This window comes from Lithobates pipiens, unplaced genomic scaffold (genome assembly GCF_037356315.1).
Source record: "Lithobates pipiens isolate NorthernLeopardFrog02 unplaced genomic scaffold, aLitPip1_a1.2 Scaffold_1, whole genome shotgun sequence".
Taxonomy (NCBI): Eukaryota; Metazoa; Chordata; class Amphibia; order Anura; family Ranidae; genus Lithobates; species Lithobates pipiens.
Genome location: NW_027507685.1, coordinates 253,344,744 through 253,365,566, shown reverse-complemented (window position 1 = coordinate 253,365,566; position 20,823 = coordinate 253,344,744). Strand labels below are relative to the sequence as shown.

At 47.0% G+C, this 20,823-nt stretch overlaps 1 protein-coding gene across 6 annotated transcripts in view; it reads left to right on the top strand.

Moving 5' to 3' along the window:
• DACH2 (dachshund family transcription factor 2) overlaps window positions 1-20,823 on the top strand; it is a 669,978-nt gene that overhangs the window by 294,949 nt on the left and 354,206 nt on the right. For all 6 annotated transcript variants that reach the window (XM_077485215.1, XM_077485223.1, XM_077485208.1 and 3 more), the window contains exon 2: window positions 2,277-2,392. In XM_077485215.1, coding sequence (XP_077341341.1) covers window positions 2,277-2,392 — 116 coding nt within the window. The remainder of the gene's footprint in view (window positions 1-2,276; window positions 2,393-20,823) is intronic.

Below are 20,823 nucleotides of genomic sequence, written 5' to 3'. Positions count from 1 at the left end.
TTCCCTCTTCCTCTTTTTCATTCCTTCTCTGTTCCTCTTCCTTTCCATTTCCATCCTTCTCGTTCCTTCTCTGTTCCTCTTCCTTTCCATTCCTCTCTTCCTCTTTCTTGTTCCTTCTCTATTCCTCTTCCTTTCCATTTCCCTCTCCCCCTCTTATTCTTTCTCTTTCCTTCTCTGTTCCTCTTCCTTTCCATTTCCCTCTCCCCCTCTTATTCTTTCTCTTTCCTTCTCTGTTCCTCTTCCTTTCCATTTCCATCCTTCTCGTTCCTTCTCTGTTCCTCTTCCTTTCCATTCCTCTCTTCCTCTTTCTTGTTCCTTCTCTATTCCTCTTCCTTTCCATTTCCCTCTCCCCCTCTTATTCTTTCTCTTTCCTTCTCTGTTCCTCTTCCTTTCCATTTCCCTCTCCCCCTCTTATTCTTTCTCTTTCCTTCTCTGTTCCTCTTCCTTTCCATTTCCCTCTCCCCCTCTTATTCTTTCTCTTTCCTTCTCTGTTCCTCTTCCTTTCCATTTCCCTTTCCCCCTCTTATTCTTTCTCTTTCCTTCTCTGTTCCTCTTCCTTTCCATTTCCCTCTTCCCCTCTTTTTCTTTCTCGTTCCTTCTCTGTTCCTCTTCCTTTCCATTTCTCTCTTCCTCTTTCTCTCTCCCATGCTCTCTCCTTCTTTATCACCCTTTTTACCTCCCTCTCTTTCCCCTTTTTTTTTTCTCCTTTTTCCCTTTCTTTCTTTTTCTCTTAAACCTAATACACACAAGATTATCAGACAAATTATTGTTATTATTTTTTATTATGCGTGCCAGCCTCCATATTGAAAAGAATAGGTTACTGAAGTACGAAAATTCTTGTACGACGGAATAACATTTTTTCAAGTGATGTCATGTATTTGAATTGTATTTTTGGATGAAAACTGTACTGATTAAATGAAAAGTTTTGTGTTTGTCCCTTCGGAAAATTTCATAGGAAAGCTTTGTACTAACGATCAGATTATCGTACGATTGCACAAAAACTTTTTTTTGTACTTTATTCTGATCATGTGTACGGTGCTCAACTCTCCCTCTCCTTTCTGAACCTCCTCTTTGTTCCATCCTTTTCTCTCATTCCCCCCTCTATGTTATTCTCTCTCTCTCTCGCCCTCTCTTTCTTTCTCTCTCTCGTCCTCTCCCTTTCTTTCTCTCTCTCTCGCCCTTTCTCTATCTCTCTCTCTCGCCCTCTCTCTCGCCCGCTCTCTCTCTCACCCGCTCTCTTTCTCGCCCTCTTTCTCTCACCCCCTCTCTCTCTCGCCCTCTCTCTCACCCGCTCTCTCTCTCGTCCTTTTTCTCTCACCCTCTCTCTCTCACCCCCTTTCTCACCCGCTCTCTCTCACGCCCTCTCTCATCTTCTCTCTTGCCCCCCCCCTCTCTCACCCCCTCTTGCCCTTTTTTCGCCCTCTCTATCTCCCCCTCTCTCTCCCGCCCTCTCTATCTCTCTCGCTCTCTCTCTCACCCTCTCTCTCTCTCGCACCCGCTCTCTCTCGCCCCCCTTCTCTCTCTCTCTTGCCCCATCTCTCTCATCCCCTCTCTTTCTCACCCCCCCCTCTCTCACCCCCCTCTCTCACACTCTCTCTTTCTCCCTCTCTCTCTCGTCCTCTCTCTTGTCCTCTTTCTCGTCCTCTCTCTCTCTCTCTCGACCACTCTCTCTCTCACCCTCGCCTGCTCTCTCTCCCGCTTTCTCTCTCGTCTTCTCTCTCCCCCTTCTCTCTCTCACCCCCTCTCTCTCTCTCTCTCAGCCCCCTCTCTCACACTCTCTCTCTCTCCCTCTTTCTCTTGTCCTCTCTCTCCTGCCCTCTCTCTCTCGTCCTCTCTCTTGTCCTTTTTCTCGTCCTCTCTCTCTCTCTCTCGCCCTCACCTGCTCTCTCTCTCGTCTTCTCGCTACCCCTTCTCTCTCTCATCCTCTCTCCCCCCCCCTCTCTCTCTTGCCCCGTCTCTCTCTCCCTCTCTCTCTTGCCCCGTCTCTCTCTCCCTCTCTATCTTCCTCTCTCTCTCGTCCTCTCTCTCTCTCTCGCACCTCCCTCTCTCTCTCTTTTGCCCCCTCTCTCTCTCGCCTTCTCTCTCTCTGACGTTTTTCATTTCTCTCTCCTCCCCTCCCCCTCTTTCGTACTATCTCTCTCTGTTCTCCTATTAGCTGATCTCATTGGGAAGGTTGTTGAAGGTAAACTCTGTATTTAGTGAGTTCGGCCTTTCTCCTCGCCGTGCTCCGATGTATTCTTTTATATCTGATTTTGAATCCTTCTATTCCTCTGCAGCTCTCGGCCCGGGAGGCCCCCGAAGCGCTCGCTGGGAGTCGCCATCCAGGAGAACGCACGTCTTCTGCCGCACGGAGTGCCGGGTCTCTTATCTCCAGGACTGATCTCCCCCACAGGTAACGAGAGTCATTATCCGATCAGCCTTTTCCTCCTCATCCACGGGAAGTAAACTAATATTGATTTAAGTGGCGCAGTCTGCTGGGAGCGCCGCAGTGGCTGCTGTCTTCAGCACGATGCCCTCCGCTCGGTGCGGGGAGGAAAAAAAAAAACCTCCTGGAACGTGTGTTATTGTCAGTAATTAATTATGTACGTGTGCGCCAGTTCATTCTAATTAAGGGAGAACTCCGCTCAGCATAGTGGGCATGACAGCTGCCCAAGTCATAGCACCAATATAATAATTCCAATAAATGCAAAAAGATTCCATAGCTAAAAAGTCTATACAATAATAATCTTTTACTTTGCAAAGTTATTATTGGCAAGTTGTGATGTCATCATAAATATGGTGAAAATTAGCTGTGAGACCCCATTCACACCTGTGCGTTTCAGCACACGTACCCCAAAAAGGCACAAAACGCGCATTACACGAACAGTGCCATTATTTCATATCCTCTTGCATATCCACCAGTTTTACTGCTCCAGGGCGGCAGCTCAGTGTAGGATCACGTGTGTGTGTATATATATATATATATATATATATATATATATATATATATATATATATATATATACGTGATCCTGCACTTCTGCCAGCAGAAAGTGCACTTCTGCCAGCAGGAGGCGCACTTCTGCCAGCAGGGGGTGCACTTCTGCCAGCAGGGGGCTCACTTCTGCCAGCAGGGGGGCACACTTCTGCCAGCAGGGGGCGCACGTCTGCCAGCAGGAGGCGCACTTCTGCCAGCAGGGGGCGCACTTCTGCCAGCAGGGGACGCACGCATTATTATTCATAACAGAAGCCGATCTGCGGGTGCCGAGCACTCGGTGTCCTCTGGCACCCACCGATCGTGGGTAAAACACACGGACTGGGGATCTGTCTATGTAAATGAGGCAGCTCTCCGTTCTGAAAGGAAGGAATGAATTCTGTGTTCTTGCAAAGCAGGGACTAGAAGCCATCTCTTCCCCTAGTAAAAGCAGTGCACAAAAACACCAGCTAGGCACACAGTTAACCCTTTGATCGCCCTAGATGTTAACCCCTTCCCAGCCACTGTCATTAGTACAGTGATGGTGCATATTTTTAGCACTGATCACTGTATCATGTCACTGGTCCCCAAACGGTGTCCAAAGTGTCAGTTCGTGTCAGATTGTCCACTGCCAATATCACAGTCCCACTATAAGTTGCTGATGGCCGCCATTACTACCAAATGGCCGCCATTACTACCATAAAAATAAAAAATAAATTCTATAAATATATCCCATAGTTTATAGACGCTATAACGTTTGTGTAAACCAGGAGTGGGCAACCTCGGCTCTCTAGCTGTGGTGAAAATACAAGTCCCATGAGACATTGCAAGACCCTGACAATCACAGGCATAGGCAGAGGCATGATGGGATTTGTAGTTTCACCACAGCTGGAGGGCCGAGGTTGCCTATCCCTGGTGTAAACCAATCTATGTACGCTTATTGGGATTTTTTTTTTTTTACCAAAAATATGGCAGAATACATATTCAGGGCAACAAAGATAATAAAGGGTCTGGAGGATATTAGTTATGAGGGAAGGTTGGGAGCACTGAACTTATTCTCTCTGGAGAAGAGACGCTTGAGAGGGGATATGATTTCAATGCACAAATACCGGACTGGTGACCCCACAATAGGGAGGAAACTTTTTCGTGGAAGGGAGTTTAACAAGATGCGTGACCACTCATTAAAATGAGAAGAAAAGAGGTTTAACCTTAAACTACGTAGAGGGTTCTTTACTGTAAGAGCGGCAAGGATGTGGAATTCCCTTCCACAGGCGGTGGTCTCAGCGGAGGGCATCAATAGTTTCAAGAAGCTATTATATAAGCACCCAAACGACCGCAACACACAGGGATATGCAATGTAATACTGACATATAATCACACACATAGGTTGGGCTTGATGGACTTGTGTCTTTTTTCAACCTCAGCTACTATGTAACTATGTATTGGCCTAAATGAAGATGAGGAAATTTGATTTTTAAAGTCTTTTCATTGGATATGTTTTCCCCGGAGGTGAAGAGGTTAATGACACCCGAAACATGGCTAGCAAATGAACGTTTTGTCATGTGACAAAATGCGCAGTACAGAAATGCATGTGGCTCAATGCCCAAAAAAAGGGGCAAAGTTAGTTTGGCGCCTTTGTTGCGTGTAAAGCCCCGTACACACTATCAGATTTTCTGCTGTTTTTCCTTCAGATTTACCAAAACCATATAATATGAGGTCAAACCTTAGGAGTTTCAATGTGTATGCAATCAGGCCGGCCCTTACACTACATGGTTTTGGTAAATCTGAAGGAAAAAAATCAGCAGAAAATCTGATAGTGTGTATGGGGCTTAAAGTGGTGTTGCCACCAAAAAAAAATAGCTTAAAATTCATTAAAATAATAATTGGAAAAAATAAATTTATTTACTCACCTCTAAATGCCTGTTGCTAGGGGGTCCCTCGTAGTCTGCCTCCTTCAGTGCCCGGGCTGGTGACATAACTTCCCCTCTGCGCCGCACAGTCATCTGGGAACTGTCACGTGTCCCAGATGACTGTGCGGCCTACCGCGGCGCCGCTCGCGCGTGCGCAATGGGTGCCCGGCTGTGAAGCCGCAGCCGGGTGCCCACAGTAAGAATGCCAGAGCTGCGAGCGAAGGGGGGGGGGGGGCTTCGTTCCCCTACATCGCTGGACCTCGGGACAGGTAAGTGTCCGATTATTAAAAATCAGCAGCTGCAGTATTTGTAGCTACTGTCTTTTAAAAAAAATTTTTTAGGGGGCACCTCACTTTAAGGCCGCCCATTCAAGTACATAGACTGCCCAACAATTGCCCAAAATAGCATGGAAAAAAAACAACAGGTATAAGTGCGTTGCCCAGGCGTGAATGGGGCCTGAAAAATCGCCTTTTATAAATGAGCGAACAGTTTTAGAGTTTATCAATAAGACCCAGAACTGCTTCACACATGGCTGAACCAAAAAGTCTCTTTAAAGCCCCTCCCCCAACCCCGCTACTCCCACTTTCACAATGCTAGCCCCCCGCTTTTTCAGCTTACACAAAATACCCTTTTGGTCATGGTATAATGTTAGTCACTAGGCCAGAGCACTGCATGTTGGGGGGGCGATCACACGCTCCCAGTCCCTGCAAGAACCAGATAGTTATACCCAGGAGTTCCATATTCTTTAGTGGCTGAAGGAGGGAAAGAGGACAAAGGGGAGGTCAACTGAGTTGCGGGGGGGGGGGAGGGGGTGCTTTAACTCCTTTAAAGTCCTTTAAGAAGTCTTTAACACCGGAGACGGGTTTTTCAATTATGTGATCACTGTGATTGTCTTCTGCAAGATGAGATGCCCCTCAAAACCGACCTGGTGCTTCAGATATAAATGTAACAGTGTATGGCTCCAACCACCTCTACCGACGCGTTTCGCTTCACCCACCAGGGCTGGTGTCACGTACCTGATCAGAGTCTGAAGTGATGAGATCAGCCTCTCCAGGTCCCGCTGAGAGTGGAAACAGAGGGAGCCGAGGGACAGGAGGAACACGAGTGCCAGCAGATGTAGACCCGGAAACTTGCAGCAGAGAATACCACTCTAGGAAGGCAGGAAGTCGCAGCTGGTCACAGGACCGTAGTCGCAGACACTCGGATGGTAGCATTGAGCCAAGCAGGAAACAGAAGCGAGGTCGCTAGGATAACCAGGTTCGGTAGCAGGCAGCAAGGTACCAAGGCATTAGGCAGGAGCAAGGTCAAATGGGAAGCCGGGATCAGGAACCAGTAATCAGGAGTGTAGGAGAGTCCAGAAGTAGGGTCAAGGAAAGCCAAGTTCAGCAACGGTAACAAGCAGGGTAACAGCAGGATTCAGAGTATCGGGGAACAGCTGAAGATCAGTCAGTATTGAGCAGGGGATTCTGCGGATATTTATGACGGAAGTGGGTGCAAATACCTGTACTGTACAGGTATCTGCACCCCCCTCCCCCCTGAAAGGTGCCAATTGTGGCGCCGGAGGGGGGGAGGGTTCCGATGAGCAGAAGTTCCACTTTAGGGTGGAGCCCCGCTTTAAGGCGTCAGCATACCAAGACATTTTGGACAACTTCAAATAGAGCTTTCTTTTGGCGGTATTTGATCACCTCTGCGGTTTTTATTTTTTGCGCTATAAACAAAAAAAAAGTGCCAATTTAAAAAAAAAAAAAACAATATTTTTTTACTTTTTGCTGTAATAAATACCCCCCAAAAATATATATATAAAAAAAAATTCTTTCTCAGTTTAGGCCGATATGTATTCTTCTACGTCTTTTTGATAAAGAAAATCGCAATAAGCGTATATTGATTGGTTTGCACAAAAATTATAGCGTCTACAAAATAGGGGATAGCTTTATGGCATTTTTATATTTATCTTTTTAATTAGTAATGGTGGCGATCTGCGATCTTTATCGGGACTGCGACATTACGGGGGACACATCGGACACTTTTGACACTATTTTGGGACCATTGTCATTTATACAGCGATCAGTGCTATAAAAATGCATTGATTGCTGTGTAAATGACAGTGGCACGGACGGGGTTAAACACTAGAGGGCGATCAAGGGGTTAAGTGTGTCCTAGGGAGTGATTCTAACTGTGGGGGTGGGGTGGGTTGACTGACATGACAGCGATCACTGCTCCCGATGAAAGAGAGCGGTGATCCCTGTCATGTCACTAGGCAGAACGGGGAAATGCTTTGTTTACAAAGGCATCTCCCTGTTCTTCCACTCTGTGACACGATCGCAGGCACCCACCGGACATCAAGTCCATGGAACCCCTTGGGCACCGAGCACATGGCGCAAGCCCACAATGCCTCATCTTAAAGGGTACGTACCTGTACGCCCATTTGCCCAGCCGTGCCATTGTGCCGACATATATCGTCGTGCGCTGGTCGGCATGTAGTTAAATGAATTTATTCTTGATATTTACTTGATGTCAGGAAGATCCCTCAAAGACTACATTGGCGTGAGGGCAGCCATGTTGTGCAGACCGCGGCGTTACCCCTTTTGCTGCCTTCTTGCATTAACATGATTATTGAGCGAGTTTCTAGCTGTACTCAGCGGCAGAGTAATTAGCTCTTCCATACGATCCTCCCGGGAACTCGGGACAATGCCGCGGCCGCCCGTGATAAAATGAATTATCAGGAAAAGAATTCCCATTGTTGTTGTTTTCCTGCCCAGTTATATCTTTTGTCAATGTAAACATCTCTCTACCATCCGGCATTTTCCTAGATAACCTTGGAGTCACTTTGATACATTGAAACACTCGGCTTCTCTTCTGAACAACGTTTACAATGTATCTAAACCCAAAAATAAGAATGTAACATATTGTAGCATACTCATTCTAAGATGCGGTGGCTGAATCCGCCCCCCCCCCTTTATTTTTACCTGATGATCCTGCCAGTAATTCTGTTGTTTTTCAGATTACTTTTAGGCCTCATTCACACCAGATGTACTATACAGTACTCCTGGGATGCACAGGTGTTCTGTCCATCCTGTGCTCTTGGTTGAGCTGGTGATGGTGCTGAACTGGTTTAAATGGTTACTAGTAGTTATTTAGAGGTTTTGCGGATAGGTGGTGGTTTCTTATCCCCCTGTGCAGGTTTGGACTGCAACCTTACTGTTGCGGTGGAGCCACTGCTTCAGCAGAAACAATATGTTATGTGGGCCACCTACCTGATGTGATGAGACCGAAGTAGTGGGGAGGCCTCCCTTGCACCTTGGGTCTTTAAAGCCTCTGGAGATGGAGACAGAGACTCAGTGGGGTCACCGAGTGGCAGGGGTGTGGAGCACCATGCTAGCCTTAGACCTGGGATCTGAGCCGAGGTCAAGTCCAGTTGGACAACGAAGCATAAAAGAGTTAATCAGAAGAAGAATGGTTGAGATCCAAGCCGCGGTTCCAATCTGGTAGCTGAGTACACAAGGGGCAAAGAAGTAGAATGGTTAAGGTACAAATCCGAGGTCAATGGCAAGCATGAGTAGTCAAATAGGTTCCCAGGTCACAACAGGTTCAGACAGATCACACGCTAGCACAGGAACAAGGGGGGACTAAAGATAGTCAAGCAATTTGGCAGTATCTGGGCTGGGCTTATATACGGAAGTTTGAGGTCCCTTCCTGTGCGCCACCTGGGCATTTTCCCACCTTTTTCCATCAGGTTGAGGTCACTTCCTGTGCACCTCCTGGGTATTTTCCCACCTTTTTCCATCGGGTAGAGGTCACTTCCTGTGCACCTCCTGGGTATTTTCCTGCCTTTTTCCATCAGGTTGATGTCACTGCCTGTGCACCTCCTGGGTATTTTCCCGCCTTTTTCCATCGGGTTGAGGTCACTTCCTGTGCGCCTCCTGGTCATCTTCCTGCCCTTTTCCATCAAGTCTTCTGCCCAGGTGCAGGTTGGCGCCCTGAGGCATTTTTGGCGCATGCTCAGTTGGCACGGATTTCCTCTTGCGACAACGAGCCATTGGTACATGCGTAGTAAGCCGTGGACTCTTACACAATAGTTGAATGGGGAGGAAGGAGAAGTCAGTGTCTAGAGTAATTCAACTCTTGCTGGGTAGAATTCTGTAATTGATTGAAAGTATAAAAACATTCAGATCGAGCCAATGTGTTTTGGGGGCATTTCCTTCCCCTTCTTCAGGGCTACACACTAACAGAGATGGGTAGGCTCCATAATTTCTTGTAATGGCAAATTCCAGCTTGTGAGATGCAGAAGCAAGAAGACCTTATTGCCTCTGAAACGCGTTGACTTGATCTGTACATTTTTATACTTTTCAATGAACGATTGTATTCTTTCAGCAGAGGTTGCATTATTCCAGACAGCGGGCGCTCCTTCCTCCCCATTCAAGTGCATCCCATACAGGCAGTCCCATTCATGTCTATTGTAAGGGGAACGTTGGTGAGCATTCTGATGCACATGTGCAAAAATGTCAGATGTCTTCCAACTTCCCTGACAGGTGTCTTTGTGCATGTGCAGCAAACTCTGCGCATGCACAGATGGTGGAGAGAAACCAATGTGTGCACAGATGTGCCATTGGGTTTGCTCTGGACCCGAAGCCCTGCAGCAGATCTGCTAATATGCAGGGAGGGGGAGGGGAAATCAGGTTAAAAAAAAAATGTAACTCGCGTCTAGACAAGAAATGGGGAAGTGCTGCTTTGTAACCCAAATAAATGTCACCAGAAAAAATATAACTGTAGGGCAGGGCATTTTTGACAGCTCATTCGTTTCAACATGTGGGAAAGGTACCATGTGGTTTGGTTGGTGCAACGTGTGCACGTTTCTTAGATGACCTCATCAACCAGTTTCTGCTCCTCCTTGGTCCCAATCACAGGATGAGGGTGTGGAGGTGCCCAAGCTGTGTCGCTCTACTACCGCATGAAAAAAAGTCTGGTGTTTGGGCTGGCTGTGCTGTGTGACAGTGAGATACGTCGACGATTTACCGCTGCTGTTTCCTGCTCCAGAGACATCAGCAATCCCCCCCATAACCTCAACGATCAGGATTTTAGTTAAGGGAAACAACCTTGTCATGGAACCGCCCCCAGTCTGCTGACTGGACAGTAAAGCTGTATCACCACGCCAGGGCTGTGACAAGGGGTGGAGAGGAGGGCCGACTGCCCTGGGCACTGTGGTATCATGTGAGGTAGAAGATTGGAGTTGGAGGGGGTTTGTGTTGAGAATGGAAATTTGGAGGGGGGGAGGGCAGGAAGTAAATATTGTTCTAGGAGGGCACATTTGGGGGGGTGGGCTAGGAGTGGTGATTTTGGAGGGTTTTATGTTGGGAGGATGGAAAGGGGAAATTATTTGTGGTAGGAGGGGAATTTGGGGGGGCTTGTGCTATAAATGTATTATGGTAGAGGGGAAATAGTTTTTTTTTGGGGGGGGGGGTGATTTGTACTAGTAGGGATGATGGGGGTGTATTTGTACTGGTAGGAGAAATTTGTGGGGGGATTTTTGCTAGAATGGGCAATTTGTCCTAAAAGGGGGAAGTTTGGAGGGGGTGGGATTTGTGCTTGGAGGGCAAATCTGAGGGGCAGAGGATGTGTGCTAGGAGGGGGACTTTTTTAGTGGGGGGGGATTTGTGCTGGGATCATATGGGGAGAGAGAGGATTTGAGCTGAGGAGGGAGTTTCAGCGGCAGGGCAGATTTGTAATGGAAGGAGAGGGAATTAATGCTTCAATTTATTTGGTTTGGGAGAGGATTTATTTTCACTGACACATAATGTTCACACATTTTGGGGGGGGGGGGGAGGTTGCAATCTGGCAAGTGCGCCCTGGGCTTTAGTTGACCTTGTCCGAGCACTGCACCACGCCCCCATGAGCTCATCACTTAGTTACACCTAACCGAAAAACTCCTTGTCTAGAACTTTGGCCACACCTATGCAGATGCGAAGGTGCGTGTGTGTGAGCATGTGTAATATCAACTGAATGGACAGAAATACCACCTATAGATTTGAAACGCGTATTTTTTTCAAATCGTATTTATTTCTTTTTTTGGGCGCGCTTTTTACGTGTCACGCCAAAGTAGCTCATGGGGCTGATGGTTTGCACGTTTTTGTTATTTTTACTCCGTGGATTGTGCATTTTTTCATGAGGCAAAATTAGCATCTTATGCCTGCATTTGGGGTGCCGTTAACCATTAATGGCTCTGCAAGCGTGACCCGTTGGCAGGGCGGCCCATTGAAATTTATAAGTTGCTCTTAACACAGCAAATTTTCAACAAAATACACACGCACTGTTGCATCTGCGGAGGTGTGGCTTAAGTCCTAGACTAGGAATTCGCCCCGATGTGTAAGTGATGCGCTCATAGGGGCGTGGCAATACGTGCGTTCAGCTGTCCATCCAGCAGACTTGGGGTGGTTCGGTGACCGGACTGTATCCTTTAACCAAAATGCTGAACGGTGAGATCTGCGGGTGTACCGGCGTATCTGGATCACATCCGCAGTAAATCGTCGACGTATCTCACTTGTGTATTCCACTTTAGATCATCATGTCTTACGTCAGCCTTGTCCCTGTTTTGCAGTGAGGATTGTTATACAACCGCGGAAACAACATTCTACCCACCCCCTACCTGAATCCACGTCCTCTATAGTCGCAGTTTCATATGTGCAGCTGTTTTTCTAGGAATGCGAATTGTAAGCACCGTTCGCACGCCCTTCTGGGAGCCGCCGGCACGGGAAACTGTTGTTTGTGACAATTCAGTGGTGGATTAACTTTGATGCACACAACTAATAAATTAATATGATTAAATTAATGAGCAGTGCGGCCGCTGCCAAACTTCAGCGGTCCAGCATCAGTTTTTTTGCGGGGGATGGGCTCTAGATCTGGTGGTTCCCCTGTGGTGAGCGGTTCACGGGTAAGCTACACATTGTCACAGTGATAAATGACATATCCCAGGGTGCATTGCTTTCCATCTGCTCCAACACAGAAAAATATCGAGTGCACACTGCGCCGTAGCTTATGTCCAAATCCTCGTCCGCTCCCACATCTGAGCTGTGCGTATTTCACCTTCCAGTTAAAACTTCCGTTTTATATATATTTCTTGAAATCTCTGTCATGTAAGTTCCCGGAGGTCCCTTTGTTGAATGATGCGTTTTTGTCTCGTGATTTAATTGCGGTGGATTTGGGCGTATATTCAGTAGCTCACAAAAGTGAGTACACCCCTCACATTTTTGTAAAATGTTTTATTCCATCTTTTGGATCTTTTCTGTGACAACACTAAACAAATGACACTTGTCTACAATGTAAAGTAGTGAGTGTACAGCTTGTATAACAGTGTAAATTTGCCGTCCCCTCAAAATAACTCAACACACAGCCATTAGTTTTTTGCCATGAGGTGCCATGTTGAACTTACAGTGACCAGTATGAGAGAGTGAGAGCGATAACACCAAATTTAACACACCTGCTCCCCAGTCACACCTGAGGCCTTGTAACACTAATGAGTCAAATGACACCGGGGAGGGAAAATGGCTAATTGGGCCCAATTTGGACATTTTCACTTAGGGGTGTACTCAATTTTGTTGCCAGCGGTTTAGACATTAATGGCTGTGTGTTGAGTTATTTTAAGGGGACGGCAAATTTACACTGTTATACAAGCTGTACACTCACTACTTTACATTGTAGACAAGTGTCATTTCTTCAGTGTTGTCACATGAAAAGAGAAAAGAAAATATTTACAAAGATGTGAGGGGTGTACTCACTTTTGTGAGATACTGTAGCTCTTACATATACCGCAGTGCTGTACAGAGAACACAGAGCCAGTCACATCAGGATTGAGTACCAAAAAATTAAAGGAACACCAAGAACATAATTTATGGCATTTGAAAAATAAACCCAAACTCTACATCTCTTGAAGCTTGATGTTTCATTAAAGTAATTGCTGGTGATCCTGCCATGAAGATCCTTGTTCAGGCACGTCCTGTTTTAGAGGGCCTGCGCTTTGCCCCTGTGTTCTAGTTGCAATTTCTTTCCTCTTTCTCTTTAATTTTCTTTCTTTTCCTCTCCTTTCCTTGAATTTCTTTTCATCTTTTTTCCTCATCTTTGCTTTTTTTATTTATCCCTTCTTTTTCCTTTCCTTTTCCCTTTTCTTGCTTTTTTTTAATTTTCTATTAACTGTTTTTTTTACCTTTCCCCTACCATTGTTTTTCTTTAGTTATCTCTACCCTCTTTCCCCTTCCTTTCCCTTTCCTTTCTCTCTCCTTCCTTCTCTCTTTCTTATTCCTTCTGTGTTTCCCCTTTCTCTCCTTCTCTTTCTCCCCTCCCTCTCTCTCCCCCTCTCTCTCTCCCCCCTCCGCTCTCTCTCTCCCCCTCTCTCTCTCTCCTCTCTCTCTCCCCTCTTTCTCTCTCTCCCCCCTCTCTTTCTCTCCTGTTCCCCCCCTCACCCCTTCTCTCTTCCCCCTTTTTTCTGTCCCCCCATTTCCTCTCTCTTGCTCCTGAGTGTTCTCTCTCTCTCTCGCGCACGCATGCGTGTTATCTCTCTCCCCTCCTCCCCTCTCTCGCACCTATCTTTCTTGCCTCTCTCTCTCCTTTCTCTTTACCTCTCCCCCCCTCTCCCCCTCCCTCTCCCCCACCCCCTCTCTCTCTCTCTCCTTTCTCTTTACCTCTCCCCCCCTCTCCCCCTCCCTCTCCCCCACCCCCTCTCTCTCTCACTCCCCCCCTCTCTCACTCCCCACTTCTCTTTTACTCCCCCCTCCCCCCTCTCCCGTTTTCTCTCTCTCTCTCTCTTTGTCGTGCTCTTATGTTGTCACCATGTCTCATGGGTTTCTGATGGAGTCTACACACATGGTCCAGTGTTTACACCATGAGAACTCCCATACATCTATAGAGAAGGCCAAAGTTCCGAAGGCCTAGGCATTAGTCACGTGGTGTTCTCTGAAGGATAGACGCAGTCAATCGCAAACCCTTCTCTTCCATGGTGATCAAATGACAAAGTGTCTAGACCTTTGTGGGCAGCACTGAAGGGAGGCCCAGAGCAGCATTTTCTCCAGGAAAGTTCATTAACGAATCCCTAATGCCGCGTACACGTGACCGGACTTTCCGCCAGACTAGGTTCCGTCTAAATTTTCGAGCGAACGGACTTGGCCACACACAATCACACCAAAGTCCGACGGATTTGACCGTGATGACGTACGACTGGACTAGAATTAGGAAGTTCATAGCCAGTAGCCAATAGCTGCCCTAGAGTCGGTTTTCATCCGCCAGACTAGCATACAGACGAATGGATTTTTCTCGAGGACTCGAGTCCATCGGAAAGATTTGAAATATGTTTTAAATCTAAAGGAAGGCCCACTCCTCCAGACTGACATTTACTTTGATGTAAATTGCATGACTCCTCCCAGTAGCCCACCCGCTTTCATCCATTGGGCTTCAGCTCTTTCAATCATGGAGGCTCAGCATCACGTGTGGGCGTTACCTATGTAAATGAAGCCTGTCTATGAACGCCCACTCCTCCAGACTGACATTTACATTGATATTTGCATGACTCCTCCCAGGAGCCCGCCCGCTTTCATCCATTGGGCTTCAGCTCTTTCAATCATGGAGGCTCAGCATCACGTGTGGGCGTTACCTATGTAAATGAAGCCTGTCTATGAACGCCCACTCCTCCAGACTGACATTTACATTGATATTTGCATGACTCCTCCCAGGAGCCCGCCCGCTTTCATCCATTGGGCTTCAGCTCTTTCAATCATGGAGGCTCAGCATCACATGTGAACGTTACCTATGTAAATGCAGCCTGCCTAGAAACGCCCACTCCTCCAGACAGGCATTTATTTTCATATTTGCATGACTCCTCCCAGGAGCCCACCCACTTTCATCCATTGGATTTCAGCTCTTACAATCATGGAGGCTCAACATCACGTGTGGGCGTTACCTATGTAAATGAAGCCTGCCTAGGAACGCCCACTCCTCCAGACTGACATTTACATTGATATTTGCATGACTCCTCCTACTGCTTGGATCAGGACGGAGGGCTCTTGAGAGGGGCACGGGGGGGGGGGGGGTTCTGTTATGTGTTCAGAAAGCTATGTACCGCACCCTGCTTGCTCCTCCCACCAGCAACAATCTGCCCGTATTACATAGGGTTTGGATCAAACCCAGAAGGAAGCTTCTCCCACCCATTGCCACCCAATCAACTGCAGCCAGAACATGTGGCCATTATTAGGTCAACAATGCCATGAGCATCTTCATCCTCAAAAGGTGGGGTGGGGAATGCCCTGGCCATAGCTGATTGGCTGGCAGTGGGCGGTATTAACCACCTCCCTTGTGGGTTTGACCTAAACCCTATTTAACGCACATTACTGCCGCGCAAAAGTTCGCTTTTGCCCACAAAAAAGAAAATTAGCATTGATCCAACATTTAATTTTGAGTTTAACAACCTCTTCGTTAAGATCTGTAGACCAGAGTTCTTCAACATAATATTAAAAATAATCGCTGGTTGCTGTTCCCTCCCCCCCTCCCCCCAAGGGCAGCAGGAATTTGCATGCATCCATCTGCACGCAGCCGCCACTACAAACAGAAAACTTATATATTTTCCACAGAGCTGATTTGTCGCTTTTGAAATATATGAACTCGCTGCGCACTCACAAACATTGAAATGTAGCCCCGCGTTCAATTTATTTAACTTGATTAAGTACGGAGAGACAAAATAGCATAAATTATGCCTCTCATAAATGTTATATATTCGGGAACATATGGCGAGGGCTTTTTTTTCCCCTTCCACCGTGAGTCAAAAGGAATTCTTAATTAACATTTGTGCCATCAAACCGCGGCGACTTTGTGAGCGCCGGTGACATCTCTGAGGCTTGAGAGAAAAAAAAAAAATGAAAATATAAAAATGTAGCCGTATTCTGCTTGGACCATATGTTCAGTGTTTAACGATAGGCAGCTTGTTTGTATCCCAGTAATGTAAAGAACAGTTGAAGAAACATATATAAGGTAACGTTCGATTGGTCATTTTTTCCACCAGAGGACGTTCTTCCGTTCATTGAAAAGGGCGCGGCGGAGTTCTTGAAGATCTTGACCGTTGGGTAGAGACGATCACCAGTTTGGTTTGAACTTTGGTTTACGACCGAACCCAGGAGGAAGCTTCTCCCACCCATTGCCACCCAATCAACTGTAGCCAGAACATGTGGCCATAATAGGTCAACAATGTCATGAGCATCCTCACCCCCAATGGCAGGGTGGGGAATATCCTGACCACAGCTGATTGGGTGGCAGTGGACGGTAGTGACTGCCCTCTTCTGGGTTTAATCTAAATCCAATTTCAGAGCAAATCCAGAAGTTGCCACAACCCTCCCATTGCCCCCAATCAATTACAGCCAGGCAATTCCCAACCTCACTGCTGGGGGTGGGGGTGCTCATGGCATCGTTGACCGAATCTAGCCACATCTTCTGGCTGCAGTTGATTGGTTATCAATGGGTGGGAGGGATGGCTTTCTTCTGGGTTTTTCTTTATTGTTTGTGTAATGGCCAATGAGGAGCAACGAATGCTGGAATTTCCCTTCTGGGTTTGATCTAAACCCAATTTCAGACCAAATCCTGAAGGAAGTTGAAACTCCCACCCATTGCCATCTTATCAATTGCATCCAGGACATTTCCCACCCTGCCTCTGGGGGTGGGGATGCTCATGAAATTATTGACCCAATATGTCCACATGCTCTGCCTGCAGTTGATTGGGTGGCAATGGGTGGGATGGATAGTTTTCTTCTGGGTTTGATCTAAACCAACTTTCAGACCAAACCCCGGAAGAAAACTGCCACTCCTGCCCATTGCCTTGCAACCAACTACAACCAGGGCATTTTCACTCCACAGTAGCACCTACATAATTGGGTGGGGATGCTCATTACAACATTGACCTAAAATGCCTATATGCCTCCGGTCACAGTTGATGGGTTGGCACGGGCAGGAGTTACAGCTTCCTTCTGGGATTGATCTTAACCCAAGTTTAGACTGTACCCAGAAGTTGCCACTCCCACCCATCTTCACTCAATCAACTGTGATGAGGGCATTCTTTGTTTTGCAGTTGCATGTAGACAGTGGAAGGGGATGCTCATGATATCATTTCACCTAATATGGCCATATACTCTAAAAGCGTTGGGCAGCAGCTAGAGATTTCTTCTGAGTTTATTCAGAATCCAGGTTCGAACAAGTCCATGCTCATCCCTTCTGTTGGGCTCTAGTGCCAACTGCAGGAGTAAGACACTAGCATTCCTCCAGTTGTGTTGTCGTTTCCCATAGCTTCTTTTTCCATGTTGCCCTCTGTGGTGACCTGACTTGCTTCTTTATGTTTGGCTTGAACTGATCCTGAATTCTGTTGCTAACTTTGTCTAGAATTTGTCCTGGTCTTCTGCCTGTTGATCTTGATCTCTCCTATCTTGTTCTTCTTGTTTCCAACATCTTCTAACTTTCCTGACTCCACAATTGGTGCTGATTCAATTCACGTCTGTCTGTCCCAGCTATGTTCTTCAAACCTGCTTATCTCTCTAACCCCCTCATTGTCGCCTCCCAACTGTCATGTTCTGTGGTGTCACCAGTGGAGGCACATACGGGAAGATGGCCTTCTTGAAGCAGCACATGGCAAACCTCCAGCCCCACCCACCACCAGGATCTCTGGCAAAGACCAGATGATTCTTAGACTTGAAACCCCATAAGTTCACCTCGCTTCTCATCAAGTGCTATAAGTAATGTCAAAAGAATACATACTGTATACACAAGAAAGCAGAAGGTGTCCAGCAGGGCCAGTGTGAGGACTAGAGTTGGGCTTAAAGTTTGGCCTAAACACAAGTTTGACCCTTAGCTTCTTGGGCATCCATTGCTCGTTTTGTTGGAGCTGAGCCTCCTAAACAGAAGCGCTAGCTCTACCTCTACTATATATGATGGCTTTCTTCCTGTTGTCAGTTGTTAAGCTCTTCCCAACCATATAACGCATATGTGCGACCACATGAAAAGTGGGTCTTCATGCCCAGCTGCCATGCTGATTTGTCTACAGGGGTCTTAAGTTTTGTGCTGAGAGCGTACCCATTGCATGCGCCCAGCACATTGACTTAGCTGTCTCCAATGGCTCTCAGTCACAGCTGCTAGTCGGGAACCAACGTGGCTCTTGATCCTGTTTTTCTATTTTCATAGGGGGGGGGGGGTTCCCTTGATATCGATATGCGATAGTCCCCATGCACACATTCATGAAAATGTCTGTAATACTGCTGGGTGCTGTAATGATCACCGGCTGGAAAGCACAGACAATCTAAATGAAGAAATGTCATCAGCACACCAAGGATTCCTCAGACGGGTCAAAAGCTTTATTCACATGGTTGCACGGTCCACATACGGTAATTCTGAGGAATCCTTGGTATGCTAATGACATTTCTCCACTGTCATGACATCTATTCTCATCAAGGATAGGGTGCTGGCATGTATTTTTGGGGGGAATCCAATGGCAGTGGCCATATTTGGTCAATGCCCTCACTCAAGTGACCCTGCCCCTTTATTTATATTTAGGGGTGGCTGCAGTTGATTGGGTGGCAGTGGCCATATTTGGTCAATGCCCTCACTCAAGTGACCCTGCCCCTTTATTTATATTTAGGGGTGGCTGCAGTTGATTGGGTGGCAGTGGCCATATTTGGTCAATGACCTCACCCAAGTGACCCTACCCCTTTATTTATATTTAGGGGTGGCTGCAGTTAATTGGGTGGCAGTGGCCATATTTGGTCAATGCCCTCACCCAAGTGACCCTGCCCCTTCATTTATATTTAGGGGTGGCTGCAGTTGATTGGGTGGCAGTGGCCATATTTGGTCAATGCCTTCACCCAAGCGACCCTGCCCCTTTATTTATATTTAGGGGTGGCTGCAGTTGATTGGGTGGCAGTGGCCATATTTGGTCAATGCCCTCACCCAAGTGACCCTGCCCCTTAATTTATATTTAGGGGTGGTTGCAGTTGATTGGGTGGCAGTGGCCATATTTGGTTAATGCCTTCACCCAAGCGACCCTGCCCCTTTATTTATATTTAGGGGTGGCTGCAGTTGATTGGGTGGCAGTGGCCATATTTGGTCAATGCCCTCACCCAAGTGACCCTGCCCCTTTATTTATATTTAGGGGTGGCTGCAGTTGATTGGGTGGCAGTGGCCATATTTGGTCAATGACCTCACCCAAGTGACCCTGACCCTTTTTTTACATTTAGGGGTGAGACCTTGGAGATGTTGCTCAGTGCAGAAAAGCGATGTGATGAGAAGTGTCGGTGGTGTATTTTTTTTTTGTTTCACCAGGCTGGTGGGTACCATTCATCATGATTATGTCAATCTCACCACGTGATTGGATGATGGATGTACATAGTAGGACATTTTTGAGGATTTTTATTAAGTGACCGTTGTAGTGCCATTATTTACAGATTTACAGTTTACATTTTTTTTTGGGGGGGGGGGTGTGGGGTTACTCGATTACGTGGAAGCGATGGTTAGTATCTGGGGTCCCTCTTATCTTAAAGTCCACATAAACATTCCTGAAAATGGCTGTAGTAATGCTGTTTGCTGTTATGATCACCAGCTGAAAACCGTAGATAATCAGAGTGAAGAAATGTCATCAGCACACCAAGGATTCCTCAAAAGGGTCCAAAGCTTTATTCACATGGTCACAGGGTACATATTCGGCAACATTTAGGAGCCACGCAGGACAAGGTCAGGACCCTTATGGGTTTTACTTCCTCTTTGTTTCCCTGCAAAGGTAAAGCATAATGGGCTACTATGCATTACTTACCTGAAACCGAAGCCTGCAATGTCACCGCTGTCCACTCTTCCACGAAGCGTCCATCTTCCTTCCGGGTATCGCGGCTCCAGTGCTGTGATTGGGCGGAGATGCGATGATGTCACCCCCGTGCATGCACGTGGGAGCCACCAGTCACGGCACAATCTCCTTTAGAAACGGCACACTCGCCGGTTCTAAAGGAGTCTAAAGTGCATCTGCGCCGTTACACATCGGCGCTCGTCTCATTTCTAAAACCATGGAGGTTTGGGAGATATTTCGAGCACCTACAGGTAAGCCTTAATCTAGGCTTACCTGTAGGTAAAAGTAGTTGTAACAGGTTTACAATCACTGTAAACGTTGTTGTATGTGTACCCTGTGACCAAATGAATAAAGGTTTTTGACAATTTTGAGGAATCCTTGATGTGCTGATGAAATTTTTCCACTCTTATTTTTTCACCTCCTGCTGTCCCCCACAACCACTGGGCCAGGGTTGTGGGTAAGAGGCCCTTGTTTTCAGCGTACCTCGCCCCATCCCATGTTGAGGGATTGTGTCTTGGTTTGCTTCAGATGGAGGGGCACCATTTGTCCTCTTCCTTTCTTGGCCAGACAGGGTTCATATTCAGAAAAAGGTCTGGTAAGGATTTTATGGGGGACTTTGTGCTTTTTTGGGGGGTAATTTAGGATAACAGTCAGATATAGAGGAAGGGAATCCCTGGCCACTTTATTTGTAAGGCTGCCAAGGCTGGGCAGAGCCCATTGGCACATCTGGGGATGTGCCATTATGGGATGGGGCCACCTGGGAGACTAACTGAAGCTCTGCTTTTATGCCGGGAGGCAGGGGGGGGGACTTCCTGATCATGTGATCATTATGATTGGCTGTCACAGTGGTCACATGATCGGATGGCCTGTCCTGCTAGCTCCTGGTCATGAACATAGACTGGGGGCTGTTTCTGACCGCTTGGTCACTGTGCTGGGACCTCCATGGATGCATATGTGCAGTGTGCAGGTTTTAGCGCACATCCTCCCTTTCAGCGCACATGTGCCTGAATTGTATTATTGCATTCCAGTCTTCAGGCCAATTGATCCACTAACCATATATTGAAGTCAATCGTACTTATGATTGTGATTGTGAAAATTTTCCAAAACTGCAACCACAA